Source organism: Mauremys reevesii, linkage group 18 (genome assembly GCF_016161935.1).
Source record: "Mauremys reevesii isolate NIE-2019 linkage group 18, ASM1616193v1, whole genome shotgun sequence".
NCBI lineage: Eukaryota > Metazoa > Chordata > Testudines > Geoemydidae > Mauremys > Mauremys reevesii.
This window is the reverse complement of record NC_052640.1, coordinates 31196733-31223068: the sequence shown is the minus strand read 5'-3', so window position 1 is coordinate 31223068 and position 26336 is coordinate 31196733. Positions and strand designations below refer to the sequence as shown.

General features: G+C 47.5%; 2 protein-coding genes across 4 annotated transcripts in view; one reads left to right on the top strand and one right to left on the bottom strand.

Annotated features, from left to right (window-relative positions):
* The window catches only part of HORMAD2 (HORMA domain containing 2), a 68413-nt gene extending 47293 nt beyond the window's left edge, over positions 1–21120 (bottom strand). The window contains exons 1-7 of the mRNA XM_039505251.1: positions 21102–21120; positions 11407–11495; positions 9753–9897; positions 6244–6307; positions 4120–4156; positions 2340–2360; positions 884–910 (exon numbers count right to left, since the gene is read on the bottom strand). Coding sequence (XP_039361185.1) covers positions 884–910; positions 2340–2360; positions 4120–4156; positions 6244–6307; positions 9753–9897; positions 11407–11457 — 345 coding nt within the window. The 5' untranslated portion in view covers positions 11458–11495; positions 21102–21120. The remainder of the gene's footprint in view (positions 1–883; positions 911–2339; positions 2361–4119; positions 4157–6243; positions 6308–9752; positions 9898–11406; positions 11496–21101) is intronic.
* Positions 21121–23495: 2375 nt separating this feature from the next.
* The window catches only part of LOC120386262 (acyl-CoA dehydrogenase family member 11-like), a 35054-nt gene continuing 32213 nt past the window's right edge, over positions 23496–26336 (top strand). For all 3 annotated transcript variants that reach the window (XR_005589617.1, XM_039505402.1, XM_039505401.1), the window contains exon 1: positions 23496–23959. Coding sequence is in view for 2 of the 3 variants with exons in the window: in XM_039505402.1 (XP_039361336.1) it covers positions 23657–23959 (303 nt within the window). In the remaining variant the exon portion in view is untranslated. The remainder of the gene's footprint in view (positions 23960–26336) is intronic.

Here is a 26336-nt window from a genome sequence, read left to right as displayed (position 1 = left end):
ACCTGTGGTGCATCATGGGAGATGCAGTCCTACCAGGGAACTTATAGAGGTGAATGGGAGTGTGAGGTGTTGGAACTACAACTCCTATGGGACAGCGACAGCATATCAGAATGAAAATATTTCAGTTTTCGATATTTTGCTGAAAACTCAAATTTTCTGAGGAAAATAAGAAACCATAAACAGCTCTGATGATAACACATTTAAAGAGCATTTTGGTAAGGTTTTGGAGGGGAATAATAATCCCAGCCTTGGTAGCCAAGTATATGGAGTAAATTCTTGCTCTTTTTTCATGAGCCACACTGGGGGGCAGTGGAACAGTAGTGGATGAGCAGAGGTTCTGTCTTTACAGGACAGATGAAGACATAATGGCTCACGGGGCAATACAGAGCAGGGTGATATTCACCACTGTACAAAGGGACTACCAAGTGCTCTATGCACCACCTACATCCCAGGGGTGAAGTGGTGAGTAGGCCTTGCAGTGGACCTCTCTGATCAGACTGAAAGTCACCCTTTAACAGTGCTGCTGACAGCTGGTGCGTAAAGGAACGGTGTGCATTATCCCCAGCTCCTGCTTCTGGTCTTCAGCAGAGGGGAGCAAGGTCCTACCTATGCCCCTGAGTTACCCAACAAGCATCACCAGGTGCAACAGACAGGCCAACAGCCTAGTGTTCAACAGGGGCACTTGGATCACCACTCTGCCTGGCATCTGTGTTGGTCTGCTGAGGTGAAGGAATAAGAGAAAGAGGTAGCTTATGTCTCCTCGCTCAACCATGCAAACCTGTCAAATCAAGGCAGCATTTAACCCTATGAGCCCATTCTGAATATAGTACAACTCACCCCTACAATTTATTTCCCCCCTAAGTAGAGCTTGACTCCTTCTTACCTGTGGCTCCTTGGGATTGGTGTAAATCTGTTTTAAGAAAGTATAGTGAATGCATCTCTCTCTCTGATAAAATGTAGCAGTGAGAAGTAATCAAACAACTGACTCTCTATCATGCCCTAAGAACACGGGGTATGTCTAGACTGCAGTCATGAGTTGTGATTACGGTGACCACCCGTCCCTTCGCTTAAGGGATGTCTCTTGACCATTTTAAACATTACATTGATGCTTATGATAATTGCATTGTATACTGGAGGGCAGCAGAAATGTACACTTGATATGCTAAGGTAAATTGTGTTTCCCTAAAATGTCCCTTAAAATAAAGCACTGTCCCTTATTTTTCATGTGGCTTTCCCTTATTTCCATCCAACAAAGGTGGTCACCCTAGTTGTGACTGCAGCTTGAACTACCTAGCTTTAATCTCGCTAGTTTGGGTATGGGAACAGTGAAGCTGCTGATTTGGGGCTGGCTTGTATAGCCCATGCCAATGCTTGCAATGACACAGCTTCACTGCTCTGGAAGCAAGCTCTCCATAAAAGATCAAACCATAGGACCATCTATACAAAGCCAATACCTGTTGCTGCAGAGTAAGGTGGAAAAAACATCCATTATATGAAATTTTGAAGGGCTCAGAGGAGATCTCATCCAGACCCTCACCAGCGATCAATAATGCCCTCATGCATGAGGATTAGTTACCAGATCTTTGCCATGGTGTCTAGAATACCTACAAGTGCTTTACAAAGGTATGCGTCGGAGGCTGGCCGTGCACAATCTCTGCAACACCAAGGGTCCCAATGACAACTTTCCAGAAATCTGAGGGCTAAAGGGTTTGTCCCATCAGTGGCAATGAGAAGGCAACTGAAGAGGGTGCTCATAGAGAGGGGAAGGGAAGGAGGCAGTTGCCCATTTCTGTTTGGGGTATAGGCAGAAGGAAGCAGCAATGTGAAGCACATGGCAGTGCTTGTAATCAGTATCCTATACCTGGGCTCTGACTATACTACAGACTTGTGCTGGCACAGCTACATCAGCCAGGGGTGTAAAGAAGCCTCTAAGGTAGATGCAGATATACCAGCAAAGCTGTGCTTTTACTGGTATTGCTTGCTTTGCTTGTGGGGGGTGGTTTTACTCTAGTTAGATCCACACTAGGAGCACTTTGCCAGTATTATATACTGGTATTCCTATACCAGTAAGCTGTTCCTAGTGTTGACATGGCCTTAGTAATTTAAGGATGAATATTGTGCACCACTGATGGAGGCAAAAGCTGCATCGAGCAAATGTTCCCATGCAACCTAAGAAATTAGCATTTATCTTGTGACGAGAGAGGTTATTGCTCTAAACCCCATTGCCATGAGCTCTTTAAGTACAGACAGAGATGGGCAGAAGGAGCCTTGGTTTAACGTCTCATCCAACCACCGTGGGGGAAGGAAAACACCTTGCTTTCATTTAACGGATGACTTACTGCCAGGACAGCCATATGTAACTGGAAGAGAAAATAAGAGCCTAGTCAAAATCTAAGTGCCTAGTGTAATTAAGGAATAAATACATTCAATGGTTTGCGAGTCAAGGCTTTTCAGACAGACCCTTGCTAATTCAGATGCACTTGGGTGCATCATCAGTGACACCCTGTGGCCAGTTTTATTAACTACATCAGGGGTCGGCAGCCTGCAATTAGGTACCAGGTTTCAGTCTTTGATCTCTGATATGGACCTCATCACAGACACCTACACCTTGTTCACCTATAGACTGCACTATGGCAAAGAACTGTACTTGAGAGTAGCCTTGTAAACCACTTGAAAGCTTTGGCTAGAGAAAGCATTAGTTCATTTGCTTACTGAAACAAAGGAACTGCCTCAATAGATCAAACCAGTGATCCACCTGGCCCAGTACCCTCTCCCTGACACTGACTAGCACCAGATGCTTCAAAGGAATGTGCAAAAAATCTGGGAGTGGATAATGGAATAACTGCTCACAGGAGTTTTTTCCTAATCCCTGTCAGTTAGAAGTTGATTTATGTTCTGAAGTATGAGGGTTTGAATCTCTTGTAAATGGTGGAGACCATTACCTATTTAAAGCTGACTGTTTGAATTGTCAGTAAGCAAGTATTTGAGTTCAGAACATTTCACATCATTTCATCTATAACAACAGTAGAACTGACATAGACAAGCGTCAGTCTGATCAGCAGTGCAGATATCGACAAGAATCCATCTGATTTAGGCAAGAGTAATGACTATAGATTACTATAGCTGCTATAGATGAGAGTTAGTCTGATGAACAATGCTGATACACAGACAGCAATCAGCCCTTTGTATTTACAGGTCAGATTTTTCCTCAGATTGAGTAAGTGAGGGCTGGGATTACTTAAAAATGTGCATTTATTCTGAAACCAGGTACTCAAGCCTTGTATTTGACAGAATACAAGAAGAAAAGAAAATCTAAACTCAGGGCAGGTCTACACTTAAAACGTTACATCAGCACAGCTGCACGCCGCTGTAGCGTTTAAGTGAAGATGCTCTTAGGTCTTCCATTGGCAGAGCTAATCCAGCTCCCTGAGAGACAGTAGCTATATCAACAGGAGAAGCTTTTCCATCAACATAGCGCCGTCTGCACGGAGTAGGGGGCGGTTGGTTAGTATAACTATGTCACTCAGGAGTGTGGATTTTTCACACCCCTGAGCGATGTAGTTATACCGATATAAGTCTGTAGTGTAGACCTGGCCTCTGTATGGAAAACAGATGACAGTAAAATGAAGAAAATGGAAAAGAGAGGAAAGAAAGGCAAGGGGACGGGAAAAGAAGGGGTGAAGGAAAGAGGAAGCAGAGAAGAGTATGGCAAAAGAACAAAGGCAGGGAGAGAGATTTGTTTTGATTGACAGAATCTGCATCCATCCATTAAAGGATGTAAATGTAGAACAGAGAATGCAGGGGAGAACCCTGCAGACTGCAAATTAATGTGGAACCTATTCACAACAAGCAGGTCTAGACACTAATAATGGTTACTATGCTACGCTACCTAAGGGAGTAAATGTCAATATCACAAACACACAGAGCAGCTTTCCTTCCTTCCCTGAGGCACAGATCTCTATTGTGTACTTGTTCTGTATGTGCAGTTTCCAGTGGGATCACTGGCGAATATATAGCAGAGATGCTCCCTGCTGGAATGCACACAGAAAATTGGAGCAGAGTTTTGCCCATTGTTTGTGAAGAAGGATTATACTACCAAAATAGGAAACAAAAACTTACATAGTTCTTTTCCAAAGCATCAAAACAGCCCTGAATCCTGCCAGGAAAGAAATGTTAGTAACTAGTCATGCCAGTGTAGGAGCAGGAAATCCTCACTTACTAGATGGAGTTTAGAGAGCACATTTACAAGCATTAAGCAGCACAGAGCTCACAACATTTTTAGCTTTTAAAGATCTCTTCTCCCCTCCATATGTGTGCACAGTTTATACACTAAGGCATCTTATTACCAGGCATCCTGGGACTACTCAAAACAGTAAACACGACTGGGTAGTAATGGCCAGATCTTTGGTCCCATTCTGGTCCCTTTGTGCTGATGGATCCAGTCAGCTGGGTGTTCCTTTGGCATAGCTGCGAGGAAGGAGGCATGGCTGGAGTGCTGCTGCAATCACAGAATCTCAGGGTTGGCAGGGGCCTCAAGAGATCATCCAGTCCAACCCCCTGCTCAAAGCAGGACCAATCCCCAACTAAATCATCCCAGCCAGGGCTTTGTCAAGTCTGACCTTAAAAACCTCTAAGGAAGGAGATTCCACCACCTCCCTAGGTAACCCATTCCAAGGCTTCACCACCCTCCTAGTGAAAAAGGTTTTCCTAATATCCAGCCTAAACCTCCCCCACTGCAACTTGAGACCATTACTCCTTGTTCTGTCATCTTCTACCACTGAGAACAGTCTAGATCCATCCTCTTTGGAACCCCCTTTCCAAAAAGTTGAAATAGTTGAAAGCAGCTATCAAATCCCCCCTCATTCTTCTCTTCTGCAGACTAAACAATCCCAGTTCCCTCAGCCTCTCCTCATAAGTCATGTGCTCCAGCCCCCTAATCATTTTTGTTGCCATTCGCTGGACTCTTTCCAATTTATCCACATCCTTCTTGTAGTGTGGGGCCCAAAACTGGACACAGTACTCCACATGAGGCCTCACCAGTGCTGAATAGAGGGGAATGATCACATCCCTTGATCTGCTGGCAATGCCCCTACTTATACAGCCCAAAATACCGTTAGCCTTCTTGGCAACAAGGGCACCCTGTTGATTCATAGGGTACACTATTGACTTTTTATGATAATGATTTTAGGCTGCTCTAAACTATCCTGAGACAGTGCAGAACTGGCCCCAGGACTGGAGAACTGTATATGGCTCCTCTGCAGCCTCCTCATCTTTGCCTAGTGCTTAAAGGACACAGCAGATAACTGAGCCATGAGTATTTGCAGGATTGGGCCCTTACAGTATTCAAACAACAAAGAAGTGCTACACTCCCTATAACAACTCCCTCAGCTGATAGTAAGGAGTGATGCCATGTTTCTGAAACCTGAAGAACAGCTCTGTATAAGCTTGAAAGCTCGTCTCTTTCACCAATAGAAGTTGGTCCAATACAAGATATTACCTCACCCACCTTTCTCTCTCTGTTTCTGAAATGCATTTATTAACTATAACTCCAGAAAGCTAAGGGCCTAGTTATGCCCCCAGAAACAGACAACTTCCAGTGAAGAGAAAACACTGCACATACTAGTTAAAAATCAATCAAGCATAAACATTACTTTAAAAAACTAGAAATATCAAATATGTAACCTATGGAAATAAGTAATCTCACAACTTTGTTTAAAGTGAGCCTCATTCCTCCCTTACCTGCTTTGTTTGTTCACTTGAGGGCTTGATCCTGCTCTCATTGGGGTCAATGAGATCACATTACATTGGAAGCTCGTTGGAGAGGGACCATGTCTTTGTTATATAAAGTGCCAAGCACACACAGCTTTTATAATAAATCAATGGTAATTGCTTTGGCAAATCCAATAGCATTGGCCCTGAAGGATTTCAAATTTAGGAAGTAAAGGCGCGTGGTAAGACAGCAGAAATCTGAGATGTAAATCAACTCCACACTAGCTTGCTGCAGTCTAACTGCCTGAGTGCATCTTGCTGACGTGGGTAAACAGCTCTTTAATGCATCTTGAGCCAGTCCCGTTTCAAAGAAGTCTGGATCAAAGCGCTCCAGCAAATCGTCAATGCATACCAGCAGGGTGCACATGGACAACTGGAGTGCAGCAGACTAGTGCAGGATAGATTCATACCCCAGCTTGTTGTAGTCTAATTGTTTATGTAGGCAAGCCCTAAGTTTCACTGTTATTCACTTACCACTTGACTATCTGCAGTGACCCCAGGCAGCTTTTATCTTCACGAAGGATTTTTAGACAGAGGTCTGCAAAACAAGAGTTAGCATATAGTTACAAAGCTTATCTGCAGCCACTGGGCAAACACTGAAATCTAGTCAGTCAGCAAGGTATGAAGTATTTGATTGGGAAACACTTCCTGAGCTGGAAGATTGGTTTTAACAGCATCCTAGGTGGGCTGACATAGGCTCACTGCTGTAGTTTAAAATGCCAAAGACCTTTGCTGAGATACACTGAACTCTTCCAGGAAAAAGTACTGGAGTTACAGATTTATTGAGTGTGGCTTCATTTAGAAATGCCAGCAACTTCCTTTCTTCTTCCTTTCCCCTCAATCCCCATTCTCATTTTGTTCTGGCACTTCCCAACAGCACCTTTTAGTTCTGCACTCTAGTGTTCACTAACACACAAATAAGCTAAACAACTGTGCTCAAAATGAGCTAATGCTGTGACGTTTCCCCACCGGGCTCCTGTGGCCCTTTCGTCCTCCAAGTTTAGGAGTTACGATCCACAAGCAGAAAACTCCTAAAATTGAAGCCAATGCTGATAGGCCAACCACAGAGGTGAATTAATGCCTTGGGGCCCAATCCTGCAGCTCCCACAGGAATGAGTGGGTCAAATGTCAAGATTCTTGCTCAGAAAGACACTTGAAGATCTGAAATCTGATCAGAAAGACTGATGACCTTTCGGATGGAAAAATCAAAAGTCAAATTTGGGATTTCCTCTTCCCTCCTCAGCGGGCCATAATGAACAAATGACCAGATTTCAAGATACTAGCTCTATGGGAACACAGAAATGAACTGTACCCCATTTCAAGCATAAGTCAAGGATGATAAATATATAAAGCTGGAATATATGGATACATATATCTTAACTTAATATAAAGATGCAGAAATTAAAGTCTCATCAGTTGGCGTGACCTTGCCACAATTCTCACAATACCTTGTGTTTTTCTTAAAGCCTCATCTCTGAAGCCACCTGATTATGTGAAATATCAGGGGGTAGCCATGTTAGTCTGGTATCAGAGGGGTAGCCGTGTTAGTCTGGATCTGCAGCGTTTTGCAGCATGAAATACCACTTCTTTGGATGCAAGAAGTCTGTTAGTCTATAGTTGCATGTTAGTCTGTATCCACAAAAACAACAAGGAGTCTGGTGGCACCTTAAAGACTAACAGATTTATTTGGGCAAAAGCTTTTGTGGGTAAAAAAACCCACTTCTTCAGATGCATGGAGTGAAAATTACAGATGCAGGCATTATTATGCTGACACATGAAGAGAAGGGAGTTACCTCACAAGTGGAGAACCAGTGTTGACAGGGCCAATTCAATCAGGGTGGATGTGGTCCACTCCCAATAATTGATGAGGTGTCGTCAATTCCAAGAGAGGCAAAGTTGCTTTTGTAGTGAGCCAGCCACTCCCAGTCCCTATTCAGGCCCAAATTAATGGTGTTAAATTTGCAAATGAATTTTAGTTCTGCAGTTTCTCTTTGAAGTCTGTTTCTAAAGTTTTTTTGTTGCAGGATGGCTACTTTAAAATCTGTTATAGAATGTCCAGGAAGACTGAAGTGTTCTCCTACTGGCTTTTGTATGTTACCATTCCTGATGTCTGACTTGTGTCCATTTATTCTTTTACGTAGAGACTGTCCAGTTTGGCCAATGAGAGGCACTGCTGGCACATGATGGCATGTATCACATGAGTAGATGTGCAGGTGAATGAGTCTCTGATGGTGTGGCTCATGTGGTTGGGTCCTCTGATGGTGTCGCTAGAAACTAGAAACTGCAGAACTAAAATTCATTTGCAAATTTAACACCATTAATTTGGGCCTGAACAGGGACTGGGAGTGGCTGGCTCACTACAAAAGCAACTTTGCCTCTCCTGGAATTGACACCTCCTCATCAATTATTGGGAGTGGACCACATCCACCCTGATTGAATTGGCCTTGTCAACACTGATTCTCCATTCATTCATTCATGCCCGTCACCCCAACCGGGGTATGGGCCGCCAACCACAGATCTCCATAGTCTTCTATCCTGGGCCATTCGCTCTAGCTGGTTCCAGGTATAGCCCATTTTTTTTGCTATCAACCTGACGCCAGGTATTTCTTGGCGACCTCTTTCTTGGGGTTCCACTGCAGTGCCTGTCTGGTGATATTGGTTGGCTGCTTGTTTCTAATTTCTGGGAGATGGGTCCTCTCCAAGAGGTGGAATGGTGTCTGGAGAATCCTTCTGAGGCAGCTATTAATGAAGGTCTGGATCTTCCTGGCTCTGTCCTAGTAGGGTCAGGTTGTTGCTCCTCATCTCTGCTGCAACCTGCCATGGTCCTCTCCATGTGCTGATGGTAATCCTCCTGGCTGGAGTTGAAGACCCTTCTTTTCTAGGCTAAAGTCTCTGTTAACTCTATTGTTGGTGATTTTTACAGGGTGGAGTTTCCTCCTTTACCCTGACTTGGGACAGGCAGATGGCCCCAAAGGACCTCTCTGGTGGAGTTACTGATTCTCCACTTGTGAGGTAACTCCCTTCTCTTTATGTGTCAGTATAATAATGCCTGCATCTGTAATTTTCACTCCATGCATCTGAAGAAGTGGTTTTTTTACCCACAAAAGCTTATGCCCAAATAAGCCTGTTAGTCTTTAAGGTGCCACCAGACTCCTTGTTGTTTTTTGTGATTGTGTGAGAATCTCAGCTTTCATTTAAAGAACAGGAGTACTTGTGGCACCTTAGAGACTAACAAATTTATTTGAGCATAAGCTTTCGTGGGCTAAAACCTTTCATTCACAAAATCTCCAGATTGTGGAGAAAAGATTGAAAATCTGACCCCTAATGGCTCAAAAACCAGAAGGCAACTATAAAAAAATCCCTGACATTTATTATAAAAATCCAGTCTCGTGATTTTGAGGGAGCCTGATACATACACCTCTACCCTGATATAACGCGACCCAATATAACACAAATTTGAATATAATGCAGTAAAGCAGCGCTCCGGTGGAGCAGGTCTGCACATTCCAGCGGATCAAAGCAAGTTCGATATAACGCGGTTTCACCTATAACGTGGTAAGATTTTTTCGCTCCCAAGGACAGCGTTACATCACTTTAGAGGTGTAGTTTTGGAATGCTTGGGATTGGCAATACTGATGAAATTGCTGAGTAATGAATGTAACTGGAAAACAAAACAAACATTGAGAGAAACAGCTGATGGTTGCCACTAGCTCTAAGTTGTCTTTCTGCCATAGGAGCTTTTCCTGTATCAGGGCTGCTGGATAAAGCCCATAGGCTCACATCCTGTAAGATATTTAGGTGCTTAATTCTGATTGATTTCAATAGGAATCTGGCACCTACATACCTCTGAGGATTTGGGCAATGGTCAGCAGTCTTCCTACAAAAGATTGAACTTGTCAAACATGTGAATAGCACTGGACTAATCTGTACTGGGCAAAGGTAATCCATTGAAACATGCTTGTAGCATGCCCTGAAAACATTACCATCTAAATAGCGAGTTCCATATGAGCTCTCTGGGAAGAGCCCTCTTAGGTATGTTATACAGGAGACAGAGATGGCCAAAAGCCTTTTCATCAGCACCACGGACTGCTGGTCAGTGGCAATTTTGTGTGGAAACAACACTGATTCCTGAAAAAAAGACAAAGACAAAAATATTATTGGTTTTAGACTAGTACAAAGGTCCGGAGCTAGAGGGGAGAATTAACAGGTTTAGAGGGAGTCTAAATTAGGGTAATTTTACCCTTTCTTTTGGTCTCCATAGTGTGTATGCCACACACTTACACACTGGTGGACTAAGTATAAGTGGCTCAAGGAGCATCTAACACACTTGGCCCAAAGTTTATTGCTACACAAAAGCTTTCAGTGACAGTATTAATATATTGTCACCCAGGCAGAGAATTATTGCTACAGTTCCACAGGGTGGTAGATGCGGTGTTACTGAATTCCAGTGACAAAACAGGGCTCTGAGGCCTACACACTGGAAAAGAAGCACTATTCCAGGGGAGTGCTTCTCAACTGCTCAGATATTTAGAGTCCAGAAGGCAGACACAGCCTGCAGACAGGCTTCCAACAAAGCCAGAGGTTATATGCAGATCTGGTTTCTAAAAGAATGTAGGATTCTGCCTAGTAATAGCTAAGCACTCATATACTTTTCCATGCCTAGGACTCTGTTTATTATGAATAAGGCTAAGATTTTGTCATAGGCAACAAACAAATTCATGCGGTCGTGACTTTTACTAAAAATAACCATACACGCCACGGCAGAGGCGCAGAGCCCCAGCTGCAGCCCCCTCTGCAGGGCAGGGGCACACGGCACTAGCAGCAGCCCCCGCCACAAGCCATGGGGCAGAGGCGCGTGGCCCCAGCGGTGGCTCCTGCCGCAAGCTGCAGGGCAGGGGCGCACCGCTCCAGCAGTAGCTCCCACCGCGGGGCTAGTGCCGGCTCCAGCCCCAGCCCCAGCTCCAGCCACAGCTTCAGCTGCTGACAGCTGAAGAAGTCACAGAGGTCCAGTACAATCATGGAATCTGTGACTGCTGTGACCAACGTGACTAAATCGTAGCCTTAATTATTAATACTAAACATCAAGTAGTGGTGATGATCTAGTGGTCCCTTCTGGTCTCCATGACACCTGGTATTAACATGCAAAGTCTTTGTGAAAAGGAGTCCCACTACCAGGACTTGCATCCGACGAAGTGGGTATTCACCCACGAAAGCTCATGCTGCAAAACGTCTGTTAGTCTATAAGGTGCCACAGGACTCTTTGCTGCTTTTACAGATCCAGACTAACACGGCTACCCCTCTGATACTTGACTACCAGTTCATTGTCTTTTTTCTCCTCTAGGGAGGCTCTGCATGCCCAAGGAGTTTTACATAGCCAAGCACCAGTATCCAGCACCTAGGCACCGATTTGCCTACAAATCCTCAGCCTACATAGCCAGCATCTTCTTGGCTACCCTGGCCTGGAGACAGCTGCTTTCAAAACCCAACAAAGACACAGTGTAATCAGCACTGAGCACACTGTCTGCCCTGGCAGCAAGAGATGGGAAGGGTAATCAAAGCCAGGTTTCCAGCTCTGCAGGGCTGAGTACTACTAGGCCAGCATGTTGATCAATAACATTAAGTCCTAAATCCTTTTACCTTAGAGGTTTTATACTTCTGCCCAGTGTGTGAGAGCTGAGCCGTGGCCATAGCGTCTCAAAGTGCTGCCTTCGACATGCAATTAGAACCTGCAGAGAAATAGACATTAACCACTTGGCAAATACAGGCTTCCTCGTATTTCTCATCTTCCTGAGCATAAGAACCAGACTGCATAAGAACTCTCTCTAGATTTGAAAGCCGAGCTCTTGCCAGTAGAGCTAAATGGTGTCAGATTGACGTCACTCTGTGCCACAGTTTGGAAGTTCACATGGCAGGAAGAACCCCTCATTATCTATAAGAACATAAGATCGGCCGTACCGGGTCAGACCAAAGGTCCATCTAGCCCAGTATCTGTCTACCGACAGTGACCAATGCCAGATGCCCCAGAGGGAGTGAACCTAACAGGCAATGATTAAGTGATCTCTCTCCTGTCATCCATCTCCATCATCTGACAACAGAGGTTAGGGACACCATTTCTTACCCATCCTGGCTAATAGCCATTTATGGACTTAACCACCATGAATTTATCCAGTTCTCTTTTAAATGCCATTATAGTCCTAGCCTTCACAATCTCCTCAGGTAAGGAGTTCCACAAGTTGACTGTGCGCTGCATGAAGAACTTCCTTTTATTTGTTTTAAGCCTGCTGCCTATTAATTTCATTTGGTGACTCCTAGTTCTTGTATTATGGGAATAAGTAAATAACTTTTCCTTATCCACTTTCTCCAAATCACTCATGATTTTATATACCTCTATCATATCCCCACTTAGTCTCCTCTTTTCCAAGCTGAAGAGTCCTAGCCTCTTTAATCTTTCCTCGTATGGGACCCTCTCCAAACCCCTAATGATTTTAGTTGCCCTTTTCTAGTGCCAGTATATATTTTTTGAGGTGAGAAGACCACATCTGTACACAGTATTCGAGATGTGGGTGTACCATGGATTTATATAAGGGCAATAATATATTCTCAGTCTTATTCTCTATCCTCTTTTTAATGATTCCTAACATCCTGTTTGCTTTTTTGACCGTCTCTGCATACTGCGTGGACATCTTCAGAGAACTGTCCACGATGACTCCAAGATCTTTTTCCTGACTCGTCGTAGCTAAATTAGCCCCCATCATATTGTATGTAGAGTTGGGGTTATTTTTTCCAATGTGCATTACTTTACATTTATCCACATTCAGAGGCAGCTCTAGACATTTTGCCGCCCCAAGCACAGAGGGTCCGCTGGTCCTGCAGCTTCGGCAGACCACCGAAGCCGCGGGACCAGTGGACCCTCCGCAGGTAAGCCGCTGAAGGCACCCTGCCCGCTGCCCTATCGGCGACCGGCAGAGCGCCCCCCGTGGCTTGCCACCCCAGGCACGCGCTTGGAGCGCTGGTGCCTGGAGCAGCCCCTGTCCACATTAAATTTCATTTGCCATTTTGTTGCCCAATCACTTAGTTTTGTGAGATCTTTTTCAAGTTCTTCACAATCTGCTTTGGTCTTAACTATCTTGAGTAGTTTAGTATCATCTGCAAACTTTGCCACCTCACTGTTTACCCCTTTCTCCAGATCATTTATGAATAAATTGAATAGGATTGGTCCTAGGACTGACCCTTGGGGAACACCACTAGTTACCCCTCTCCATTCTTAGAATTTACTATTAATTCCTACCCTTTGTTCCCTGTCTTTTAACCAGTTCTCAATCCATGAAAGGACCTTCCCTTTTATCCCATGATAGCTTAATTTACGTAAGAGCCTTTGGTGAGGGACCTTGTCAAAGGCTTTCTGGAAATCTAAGTACACTATCTCCACTGGATCCCCCTTGTCCACGTTTGTTGACCCCTTCAAAGAACTCTAATAGATTAGTAAGACACGATTTCCCTTTACAGAAACTATGTTGACTATTGCTCAAGAGTTTATGTTTTTCTATGTGTCTGACAATTTTATTCTTAACTATTGTTTAGACTAATTTGCCCGGTATCGACGTTAGACTTACCCGTCTGTAATTGCCGGGATCACCCCTAGAGCCCTTTTTAAATATTGGCATTACATTAGCTAACTTCCAGTCACTGGGTACCGAAGCCGATTTAAAGGACAGGTTACAAATCTTAGTTAATAGTTCCACAACTTCACATTTGAGTTCTTTCAGAACTCTTGGGTGAATGCCATCTGGTCCCGGTGACTTGTTAATGTTGAGTTTATCAATTAATTCCAAAACCTCCTCTAGTGACACTTCAATCTGTGACAGTTCCTCAGATTTGTCACCTACAAAAGCCAGCTCAGGTTTGGGAATCTCCCTAACATCCTCAGCCGTGAAGACTGAAGCAAAGAATCCATTTAGTTTCTCTGCAATGACTTTATCGTCTTTAAGCGCTCCTTTTGTATTTTGATCGTCAAGGGGCCCCACTGGTTGTTTAGCAGGCTTCCTGCTTCTGATGTACTTAAAAAACATTTTGTTATTACCTTTGGAGTTTTTGGCTAGACGTTCTTCAAACTCCTCTTTGGCTTTTCTTATTACACTCTTGCACTTAAGTTGGCAGTGTTTATGCTCCTTTCTATTTGCCTCACTAGGATTTGACTTCCACTTTTTAAAGGAAGTCTTTTTATCTCTCACTGCTTCTTTTACATGGTTGTTAAGTCACGGTGGCTCTTTTTTAGTTCTTTTACTATGTTTCTTAATTTGGGGTATACATTGAAGTTGGGGCTCTATTATGATGTCTTTAAAAAGCACCCATGCAGCTTGCAGGGATTTCACTTTAGTCACTGTACCTTTTAACTTTTGTTTAACTAACCCCCTCATTTTTGTATAGTTCCACCTTTTGAAATTAAATGCCACAGTGTTGGGCTGTTGAGATGTTCTTCCCACCACAGGAATGTTAAATGTTATTATATTATGGTCACTATTTGCAAGCGGTCCTGCTATAGTTACCTCTTGGACCAGCTCCTGCGCTCCACTCAGGATTAAATCTAGAGTTGCCTCTCCACTTGTGGGTTCCCATACCAGCTGCTCCATGAAGCAGTCATTTAAAGTATCGAGAAATTTTATCTCTGCATTTCGTCCCAAAGTGAAATGTTCCCAGTCAATATGGGGATAATTGAAATCCCCCACTATTATTGGGTTCTTAATTTTGATAGCCTCTCTAATTTCCCTTAGCATTTCATCATCACTATTACTGTCCTGGTCAGGTGGTCGATAATAGATCCCTAATGTTATATTTTTATTAGAGCATGACATTTCTATCCATAAAGATTCTATGGAACATGTGGATTCACTTAAGATTTTTACTTCATTTGAATCAACATTTTCTTTCACATATAGTGCCATTCCCCCACTGCACGACTTGTTCTGTCCTTCCGATATATTTTGTACCCCGGAATGATTGTGTCCCATTGATTGCTCTCAGTCCACCAGGTTTCCGTGATGCCTATTATATCAATATCCTCCTTAATCACAAGGCACTCTAGTTCACCCATCTTATTATTTAGACTTCTAGCATTTGTGTACAAGCACTTTAAAAACTTGTCCCTGTTTATTTGTCTGCCCTTTTCTGCTGTGCCAGATTCTTTTTTATGTGACTGTTTATCATCTGACCCGGCCCTTACTTTATACTCTTCCGTCCTCTGCTTCTGACTATAACCTGGAGATTCTCTATCATCAGACTCTCCCCTAAGAGAAGTCTGTGTCCGATCCACATGCTCCTCTGCAGCAGTCGGCTTTCCCCCATCTCCTAGTTTAAAAACTGCTCTACAACCTTTTTAATGTTTAGTGCCAGCAGTCTGGTTCCACTTTGGTTTAGGTGGAGCCCATCTCTCCTGTATAGGCTCCCCCCATCCCAAAAGTTTCCCCAGTTCCTAATGAACATAAACCCCTCCTTTCTACACCATCGTCTCATCCATGCATTGAGATTCTGAAGCTCTGCCTGCCTACCTGGCCCTGCGCATGGAACTGGGAGCATTTCTGAGAATGCCACCATAGAGATCCTGGATTTCAGTCTCTTCCCTAGCAGCCTAAATTTGGCTTCCAGGACATCTCTCCTACCCTTCCCTATGTCATTGGTACCTACATGTACCACGACCACTGGCTCCTCCCCACACTACACATAAGTCTGTCTAGATGCCTTGAGAGATCCGCAACCTTCACACCAGGCAGGCAAGTCACCATACGGTTCTCCTGGTCATCACAAACCCAGCTATCTAAGTTTCTTATGATCGAATCTCCCATTACTAACACCTGCTTTTTCCTAGAAATTGGAGTTCCCTCCCCCGGAGAGGTAACCTCAGTGCGAGAGGCAACCCCAGCACCATCTGGAAGGAGGGTCCCAACCAGGGGCGGCTCTACAAAGTAGGCTGCCCCAAGCAGCGCAGAGCGCTGCGCCGCCTTCCCAGTCGGTCCTCTTCCCGCGGCTCCGGCATCCTGGGAGGCGGCATTTGGCGGCAGGACGCGGGTGCTTGGCCCGCTGGTGCCTAGAGCCGCCCCTGGTCCCAACTATGGGAAAGTTTCCCTCTGCTCCCAAAATTGTTCTTCATAACTTCTGAGGATAGGACAGGAAGCAATTAACAAACTAATCTTCATTACATTCCCCAAAGGTAGAGAAGCATCATAGAATCATAGAACTGGAAGGGACCTTGAGAGGTCATCTAGTCCAGTCCCCTGCACTTAAGGCAGGACTAAGTATTATCTAGACCATCCCTGACAGGTGTTTCTCCAACCTGCTCTTAAAAATCCCCAATGATGAAGATTCCACCAACCTCCCTAGGCAATTTATTCCAGTGCTTAACCACTCTAACAGTTAGGAAGTTTTTCCTAATGTCCAACCTAAACTGCCCTTGCTGCAATTTAAGCCCATTGCTTCTTGTCCTATCCTCAGAAGTTATGAAGAACAATTTTTCTCCCTCCTCCTTGTAACAACCTTTCATGTACTTGAAAACTGTTATGTCCTGTCTCAGTCTTCTCTTCTCCAGACTTAAAAAAAAACCATTTTTTTCAATCTTCCCTCATAGGACATGTTTTCTAGAATTTTAATCATTTTTGTTGCTCTCCTCTGGACTTTCTCCAATTTGTCCACATCTTTTCTGAAATGTGGCACTCAGAATTGGATACAATACTCCAGTTGAGGCCTAATCAGCATGAAGTAGAGCGGAAGAATTACTTTTCGTGTCTTGCTTACAATACTCCTGCTAATACATCCCAGAATGATGTTTGCTTTTTTTGCAACAGCGTTACACTGTTGACTCATATTTAGCTTGTGATCCACTATGACCCCCAGATCCCTTTCTGTGGTACTTCTTCCTAGGCAGTCATTTCCCATTTTGTACGTGTGCAACTGATTGTTCCTTCCTAAGTGGAGCACTTTGCATTTGTCCTTATTGAATTTCATCCTATTTACTTCAAACCATTTCTCCAGTTTGTCCAGATCATTTTGAATTTTAATCCTATCCTCCAAAGCACTTGCAACCCCTCTCAACTTGGTATTGTCCGCAAACTTTATAAGTGTGCTCTCTATACCACTATCCAAATAATTGATGAAGATATTGAACAGAACCAGACCCAGAACCAATTGCTGCGGGACCCCCCTCATTATGCCCTTCCAGCATGAATGTGAACCACTGATAACTACTCTCTGGGAATGATTTTCCAACCACTTATGCACCCACCTTATAGTAGCTCCATCTAGGTTGTATTTCCCTAGTTCGTTTATGAGAAGGTCATGCGAGACAGTATCAAAAGCCTTTCTAAAGTCAAGATATAACACGTCTAACACTTCCCCCCTATTCACAAGACTTGTTACCCTTTCAAAGAAAGCTATCAGGTTGGTTTGACACGATTTGTTCTTGACAAATCCATGCTGACTGTTATTTATCAAGTTATTATCTGCTAGGTGTTTGCAAATTGATTGCTTAATTATTTGCTCCATCATCTTTCCGGGTAAAGAAGCTAAGCTGACTGGTCTGTAATTCCCTGGGTTGTCCTTATTTCCCTTTTTATAGATTGGCACTATATTTGCCCTTTTCCAGTCTTCTGGAATGTCTCCCGTCTTACAAGACTTTTCAAAGATAATTGCTAATGGCTCAGATATCTGCTCAGTCAGCTCCTTGAGTATTCTAGGATGCATTTCATCAGGCCCTAGCGATTTGAAGACATCTAACTTGTCTAAGTAATTTTTTACTTGTTTTTTCCCTATTTTAGACTCTGATCCTACCTCATTTTCACTGGCATTAGCTATTTTAGACATCCAATCACCACCAACCTCCTTGGTGAAAACTGAAACAAAGTCATTAAGTAACTCTGCCATTTCCACATTTTTTGTTATTGTATCCCCCCCCCACCTCATTGAGTAATGGGCCTACTCTCTCCTTGGTCTTCCTCTTGCTTCTAATTTATTTGTAGAATGTTTTCTTGTTTCCTTTTCTGTCCCTAGCTAGTTTGATCTTGTTTTGTGCCTTGGCTTTTCTAATTTTGTCCCTACATATTTGCCTTATTTGTTTATATTCATCCTTTGTAATTTGTTTTGTCGGACTCTTTTTTGAATTTTAGATTGTTGAAGATCTCCTGGTTAAGACAGGGTGGTCTCTTGCCATACTTCCTATTTTGTGCCTCGGTTTCCCTGAGCGGTTAAAGCCAACACCTTCCAACTTGGGGATGCCTACACTTACTCACCTAAGCCCATAATTAGATACCTGAGTAAGTGACCTGGAGCCTGATTCTGATCTCAGTTCACCATGAAAATCCAGAGTCACTCACTGTAATCAATAGTTATTCCAATTTACACTGGTATAAATAAAATCAGAATCTGGCTCCTGATTTTTAGCTCACTTTGATTTACTGAGGAGATGTCTTAGGTGTCTCAAATTGAGCCAGTAGTGACTACTTTTGAAAAGTGACTTACCCAGGCCACATATAGAGTCAACTGCAGAGCCATGATCAGAACCCAAGAGTTGCTGGGTCTCAGCCCTAGCATGTCACCACTTTTCAAAAGTTATCATTCCCAGCTCCAGATATACAGAGGAAAAGGCACATGGGGATTCCTGTGAAACACATGCTGGATCATATTGCCAATGGAACTACTCCCGATGACACCAGTAACGTGAGAGGAGAAGCCCAGTAAACAGGGCCGCCCGGGGGGGTGGGGGCCAGTGGGGCAATTTGCCCCAGGTCCTGCAGGGCCCCCCACAAGAATACAGTACTCTATAGTATTGCAATTTTTTTTTATGGAAGGGGCACCTGAAATTGCTTTGCCTCAGGCCCCCTGAATCCTCTGGGCGGCCCTGCCAGTAAATGAGGCACAAGCTCTTGGAGCACAGGCTCATGTAGATTTTCTTTTACAGCTGATAATTATTGGGCTTGGATGATCTGTGTAAAGTCCTGGGCATAAAGGCACATGGCCAGATTCTGCTCTGTCACAACACTTGGCCCACAGGCAACATGTATGTTGGGAGGGCTTGGAAAGGAGGAAGGGCTACTAGGCTCCCTCTTAATGCAGCAACGATTAACCATGTGTCCACCGAGAGTATATGGAGAGGGACAAAAGGGACCCCAAGTAGACCGCCCACTCAATGTAGGTGGGGGGTGTAAGTGTGTGCAGATGGGGAGTGGGGAGAACACTGCCCCCTCACGGAGTGCGGTAGAGTGGGACAGGTGCAGATCTAAGGGTAGGGTGACCATCCGTCCCATTTTTAAAGGGATAGTCCCATTTTTGGGGACTTTTTCTATATAGGAGCCTATTACCTCCCACCCCCTGTCCTGTTTTTTCACAGTTGCTATCTGGTAACCCTATCTAAGGGGGAATATGATATCACCCTCCTCTGGGTCTGTATAGGGGCACACACGGATCTGGGGGATACCGCCCCCACTCAGGGTGCATGGGGAGGAGCCGATGGGGCTCGGGGCCTAGTTGCCAACCACACTGGTTGCGTGGGGAAGAGCCGTTGGGGATCGGGGGGATATGGCCCCCACTCAGGGTGCATAGGGAGGCGCCAATGGGGATCGGGGGGATATCGCCCCCACTCAGGGTGCGTGGGGAGAAGCCGATGGGGATCGGGGGGATACCGCCCCGTCAGGGTGCGTGGGAAGGAGCCGATGGGGATGGGGGGGGTACCGCCCCGTCAGGGTGCGTGGGGAGGAGCCGATGGGGATGGGGGTGTCGGTACCGCCCCGTCAGGGTGCGTGGGGAGGAGCCGATGGGGATCGGGGGGATACCGCCCCGTCAGGGTGTTTGCGGGAGTCTCGATGGACCGGGCCCTTCTCACCAGGGACTCAGGGAGCCTGGCAACACCGCGGGCCCGACCGAGCGAGAGCGGAGCCCCCGCGCGCCTTGGCCACTCTGCCGTGCCCGCCTGGCCCCGGGCCCGCCTCGCCCACGCGCCCCGCCCCCTGGTCAGACCGGCCCGGCCCAGGCCCCACACCCCGCCCTCACACCGGTTCCCCTGCCCCAGCTCCCCGTGCTCAGGCTCCAGCGCCCCGTGTTCAGACCCCGCCCCACGAGCTGTGTGCTCAGACCCCCACTCCCCCCCCAGCGCCCCGGGCTCAGGCTCCAGCGCCCCGTGCACCGACCCCCCCACCCCATGCTCCACCCCCCCCCCCCGCTCCCCGTGCTCAGGCTCCAGCGGCTTGTGTTCAGCCCCTAGCGCCCACCCAGCGCCCCGTGCTCAGACCCTCGCCCCCGCGCTGTGTGCTCAGACCCCCGCCCCCCATGCTCCCCCCACCCACCGCCCCAGCCTCAGACCCTCGCCCCCCCGCGCTGTGTGCTCAGACCCCCACGCCCCCCGGTGCTTCACCCACCCAGCTCCCAGTGCTCAGCCCACCGTGATTGTTCTTTGTTTCTCATAAGCAGGGGCTGCTCTAGGAATTTGGCCGCCCCAAGCAGGCGGCATGCCGCAGGGGGCACGCTGCCGGTCGCCGGTCCCGGGGGACCTCTTGCAGACGTGCCTGCGGAGGTTCCGCTGGTCCCGCGACCCCGGTGGACCTCCCGCAGGCATGACTACGGAAGGTCCGCCGGAGCCGCCTGCCGACTTACCGGCAAAATGCCACCCCAAGCGCGCACTTGGCGCACTGGAGTCTGGAGCTGGCCCTGCTCATAAGAACAAGGGGTTGCATCCATCCTTACAAAGGTGTTGCCTTCCTTTCAATTAAATCAAGATTTCCCCCCTCTGAGCTTCTGCCCAAGGCCGGCAGAGAGCAGACCTGACTTAACTAGCTTTCCCCAGGGCCTTAAGGAGCAATCAGAACCGAGCTAAGCTTTTTTACAACTGAAAATATGGGCAGGGATTTGCAAAGGAACTTCAGAGGGTTCCCGCTGCCCGGCTCCTACTGACTTCAGTGAGATTGGAATGCTGCACTCCCATTGAAATCCCTTGGTTAGTGTAAGATTCCTTATCCTCACCTTGGGCCAAAAGGGGTAAAATCAGGTGGAAGGATTCTAGCAAGTGGCTATCCAGTACTCTGGGGTGATCAGATGTCCCAATTTTATAGTGACAGTCCTAATTTTGGGGTCTTTTTCTTATATAGGCTCCTATTATCCCCCACCCCATCCTGATTTTTCCACATTTGCTGTCTGGTCTCCCTAGAGTACTCCTTCCATGTCCTCCCTAAGCAGCACAGGATGAATGTCTGCAGCATTGTGTGGCTGGGTGCTTAGCCCGGAAAATATTGGGATGGAATGGATGGGACACACTTGAGTCCCATTTTGTTTCAGCACTGTAGAGGAAGCAGACTCACCCCTGCGACGCCTCCTGCTGGTGACTCCTGGGAATTAGCTCATTCCAGCTCTTGGGCTCCCTCTGCAGGCCGGTGATCTGCCTGTCCCCTGGCCCCCATGCCCCTCCCTGGACCCGGTGCCCTTTTACATGAGGTGTTGCCCCCTGGCAGTAACCCCCTTTCACTCAGGGTCTTCCCTCCCTGGGAAACCCCCACCCTCTATCCCCACCTTACCTCAGTATTGGCTACTGCCAGTCATCATCTAGCACCCCCACGCCCTGGGGCAGACTGTAGTATCAGCCTACTCATCACTGGCAAGATTGGGTTTGGGCCTACTGCCTTGGCCTACCCCTGGGCTGCCCTCTCCAACCCCCAGTACTTGTTGGCCTTCTGCTAGACCACAGCCTGGGGCTTTCCAGGCAGGAACTCCACAGCTCCTCTGCCTTTCCCCAGCCCTGCTCCACTCAGGTGCCCTGCATCTCATGCCCTGCAACTAGGCCCTTCTCCCTCTACAGGCAGAGGAAGAGTGGTTGGGCTTCTCGCTCACAGCCTCTTATAGGGGCCAGCTGGGCCTGATTGAGGCATGGCCCAGCTGCAGCCACTTCCCAATCAGCCCAGCTTAGTAGCTCCCAGCCACAACCTTCCCCCAGTGCTGTTTTAAGCCCTTCAGGGCAGGAGAAGGGTAAGCACCCTGCTACAAGCACCCTCTACACTCCCTATCTGTGGCCCCACGAAGTCGCGGGACCTCCTGGTCAACCTCCTCCTCGCCCTGGCGAAAATGGCCATCTACGTGACCAGGGAGAGGCGGTTGGCCAGTGAAGACTCCTGCGACTGTGGGGCTTGTTTCCGATCCTTAGTCCGTTCACGTCTCCGGGCAGAGTTCCTCTGGGCGGCGTCCGCTGGCTCCCTTGACGCCTTCGAGGCGCTGTGGGCGCTGTCCGGGGTTCTCTGCTCGGTGTCCCCGTCAGGCTCCCTTCTTATGACCCTTTTACCGCACTCCTGTCCCTGTTCTTTTATTAGTTGTCCCCCGCAATTAGTGGGTTTCTGAGGCCCTGTGGAACCTCCCCTTAGGCTGGGGAGGGATCCGTTAGCATGGGGCGGGCTTCCACCCACCCAGTTTCCCGGAAACCCAATAGATACAAGCACCCTCTACACTCCCTATCCGTGGCCCCACGAAGTCGCGGGACCTCCTGGTCAACCTCCTCCTCGCCCTGGCAAAAATGGCCATTTACGTGACCAGGGAGAGGCGGTTGGCCAGTGAAGACTCCTGCGACTGTGGGGCTTGTTTCCGATCCTTAGTCCGTTCACGTCTCCGGGCGGAGTTCCTCTGGGCGGCGTCCGCTGGCTCCCTTGACGCCTTCGAGGAGCAGTGGGCGCTGTCTGGGGTTCTCTGCTCGGTGTCTCCGTCAGGCTCCCTTCTTATGACCCTTTGACCGCACTCCTGTCCTTGTTCTTTTATTAGTTGTCCCCCGAAATTAGTGGGTTTCTGAGGCCCTGTGGATCCTCCCCTTAGGCTGGGGGGGGGGGATCCTTTAGCATTGGGCGGGCTTCCACCTGCCCAGTTTCCTGGAAAACCCAATAGGTACAAGCACCTTCTACTCCGGTGAGCACAGTCTCTGTCTTCTCACCTGTGTTATCTGAAGCTCAGCTGTTATTTAGAAGAACATAAGAATGGCCGTACCGGGTCAGTCCAAAGGTCCATCTAGCCCAGTATCCTGTCTGCTGACAGTGGCCAATGCCAGGTGCCCCAGAGGGAGTGAACCTAACAGGCAATGATCAAGTGATCTCTCTCCTGCCATCCATCTCCATCCTCTGACAAACAGAGGCTGGGGACACCATTCCTTACCCATTCCTAACCACTTGCTCAGTGCTGGAGTAGCTAATGTCACCAAAACCTACATTGTTTCTTTCGTGTTTTTCTGTGACTTGGCTGACCAGCCCAGATCCCTGTGCAGGAGGTCAGTTAAATGGGGAATATGCTACAGAGGCCTTTCCCTTTGTATTGAAGTCAGAGTGGGCTAATCAAATTCATTCCCAGCCATAGAACTCTTACAGGAAAAGATGCAAAAAGCTGTGCTACCGCAACAGAACCCCAAGACACAGGCCAACATGCCTGGGAACAAGTTAATGCTGAGGATGAGGTTTTTGGTTCAGTACCTTGGTGGTGGTGGTATTTCCCCTCCTCATCTCTCTAACTGTGTGCACTTAGTCTGCAAATAATACAATCACATCACATACTATTCTCGGTAGTCCCCAGCTCTGAGAACTTCATGTGGTTTCCCCAGCTCACAAATAGGCGGGTTCAATTCAGTGATTTGACAGCCAGGCAAGGAGAGACAGCCTACATGTTGCACACATGCCCCCTTATTGGTGCTTCTCTCTTCTCCCTCCCCCTGACCTTTCCTCCACTCTGCAGCCAGTAGCTGCTGGAAACCCAACCCCAGAGGGAGGGGAAGCAAGAAGAGTTCCTCCCTGGGTTACTGAAGGGCTCCTGCGATTAAACGCAGACACAGTTGTGGACTGAGTGTTGAACCCAGGGCAGTTCTGAACACCAGCAATTGGACTAACCCACTCTCATGTTTTGCAGGGTCAGGCTTGTCAGTCACTTACCTACGTGGAGCCCTGGCACCAATGACAAGCTGTGGAAGCTGCGCTGCCTCCTGCCTCGGTGCCCAAAGCTGAGCTATAGAGGAGCCAAGATGTCTGCAGGTCAGAGTCAGAAAGCTGAGACCTGGGACAAAGGCACCTTGCAAGAGCTGAAGGTGCCCTTTGCCAGGACTGAAATTGGGACCTTTTTCCAAGAACAGCCCAGGATTGGAAACCAGTACCTAGAAGATGCTTTCCTTCAGCGTTACTTGAAAACACACCTGCCATCCCAGGTTTGACCTGTGTGTGTATGTGTTGTGTGTGCAGTACAGCCCCCGATTGCTGAGACTGTGGACACCTTTTCAGTCTATGGGCATTGCAGAGTATAGGTGCTGGAATCAGCAGTGCTGGGGGTGCTGCTCCACCCACTGGCTTGAAGTGGTTCCGTTATATTCAGGGTTTACAGTTTGGTTCAATGGCTCTCAGCCCCCCCGCTATCCAAATCGTTCCAGCTCTCCTGCTGCAGAGTGAAAACCCTGTATATCACTGATCCCTTAGCTCCTTTATTGCTGAACCATATATCAAGCACAGGTGGATTACTGGTGCTTCCTGACTATCCATTCATTTGTCTTGAAGTTGTGATGAAAAATGGTGATGGGACATGAGCATGTTCCAGCAAAAGTGAAAAGGGTTTAACAGAGTCTTTTGGGTAGGGTTGGGTGAGACATGACTCCTCTGTTCTGTTAGGCTATCGATGCCTTCACCGCATGCCAAGCATGGAGTAAACAATCAGGGGCTTATTTAACCCATGGTAGCCTAACCCGCGACAGGATGAGCACATTGTTGTATTGTCATGCCTCTGGTGCTGCATCTGGCTATGACAAACAATGCAGCTATCTGGGCATGTATCCCAGGGTTCACAGCACCACATCTTTCTGTGCCGCTGTATGCTCACGTTTGCAAGATGTTGTGGGACAACTTGTCTGCCCGCTCCGGTAGCTGCAGGCTCCTGCACAGACTTGGTAGTGGACATTGTTGTGCTGTATCAAACACCAGAGTTGTGTGAAGCTAAAAAATGACAAAGCAGAGGAGAAGAGATTGATTTCTGGTCACGGGACTTATGAGAAGGGATTGGAAGACCATCATGTCTTGATTGTTATGACTCTGTTGTCAGGTGAGGTCTTCAAATCACAATTTGAGGACTTCAGTAACTCAGACATAGGTTAGGGGTTTGTTACAGAAGTGGATGGGTGAGATTCTGTGGCCTGCATTGTGCAGGAGGTCAGACTAGATGATCATAATGGTCCCTTCTGACCTTAAAGTCTATGAGTCTATGAGTGCAGTTACCTCAGGGTAGTAATACATGTAGATAATACTTACTTCTGCCATGAGTGCAGGGGACTGGACTAGATGACATATCAAGGTCCGTTCCAGTCCTATGATTCTACCTTAACTGCTACGCTGGGGTGTGATGTAGGGGGGGATATGATTGCTCTTTATAAATATATCAGAGGGATTAATATTAGGGAGGGAGAGGAATTATTTAAGCTTAGTAACAATGTGGACACAAGAACAAATGGCTATAAACTGGACACTAGGAAGTTTAGACTTCAAATTAGACAAAGGTTTCTAACCATTAGAGGAGTGAAGTTCTGGAACAACCTTCCAAGGGGAGTAGTGGGGGCAAAAGACATATCTGGCTTTAAGACTAAGCTTGATAAATTTATGGAGGGGATGGTATGATAGGATAGCCTAATTTTGGCAATTAATTTGGCAATTGATCTTTGATTATCAGCAGGTAAGTATGCCCAGTGGTCTGTGATGGGATGTTAGATGGGTTGGGATCTGAGTTACTACAGAGAATTCTTTCCTGGGTGCTGGCTGGTGAGTCTTGCCCACATGCTCAGGGTTTAACTGATCGTCATATTTGGGGTCGGGAAGGAATTTTCCTCCAGGGCAGATTGGCAGAGGCCCTGGAGGTTTTTCGCCTTCCTCTGCAGCATGGGGCACGGGTCACTTGCTGTAGGATTCTCTGCAGCTTGAGGTCTTCAAACCGCAATTTGGGGACTTCAGTACCTCAGCCATAGGCTAGGGGTTTGTTACAGGAGTGGGTGGGTGAGATTCTGTGGCCTGCATTGTGCAGGAGGTCAGACTAGATCAGGGGTCTCAAACATGCGGCCCGCGGGCCGCATGCGGCCCGCGGAGCTCTTCCCTGCGGCCCGCGGAGCTCCCCAGGGCCGCCCAGAGGGGGGGGCAAAGGGGGCAATTTGCCCCGGGCCCCGGAGGGGCCCCCAAGAGAACAGCGGAGGCTCCCGCCTCCGCCTCTCCTGGAGCCTCGGCACATAGGCGCCGAGTCTCCGTCCAGCGCCTGAGCCGCCCGAGCCGCGTGGGGAGGCGGGGCTGGGAGCTCTGGGCTGAGCGCTGCGCCGGCGTGGAGCTCCCAGCCCCGCCTCACCACGCGCTCTGAGCGGACGAAGCTCAGGCCTCGCCGAGACGCTTCGGGTAAGGGGAAGCGGGGCCGGGCCGGGCCTGGGTGGGAAGCGGGACCCACCGGGCCGGGCCGGGCCGTGGGGAAGAGCGAGACCCGCCGGCCGGGCCGGGGCCGGGCCGGGCCGTGGGGAAGGAAGCGAGACCCGCCGGGCCGGGCCGGGGGTGGGGAGGAAGCAGGAC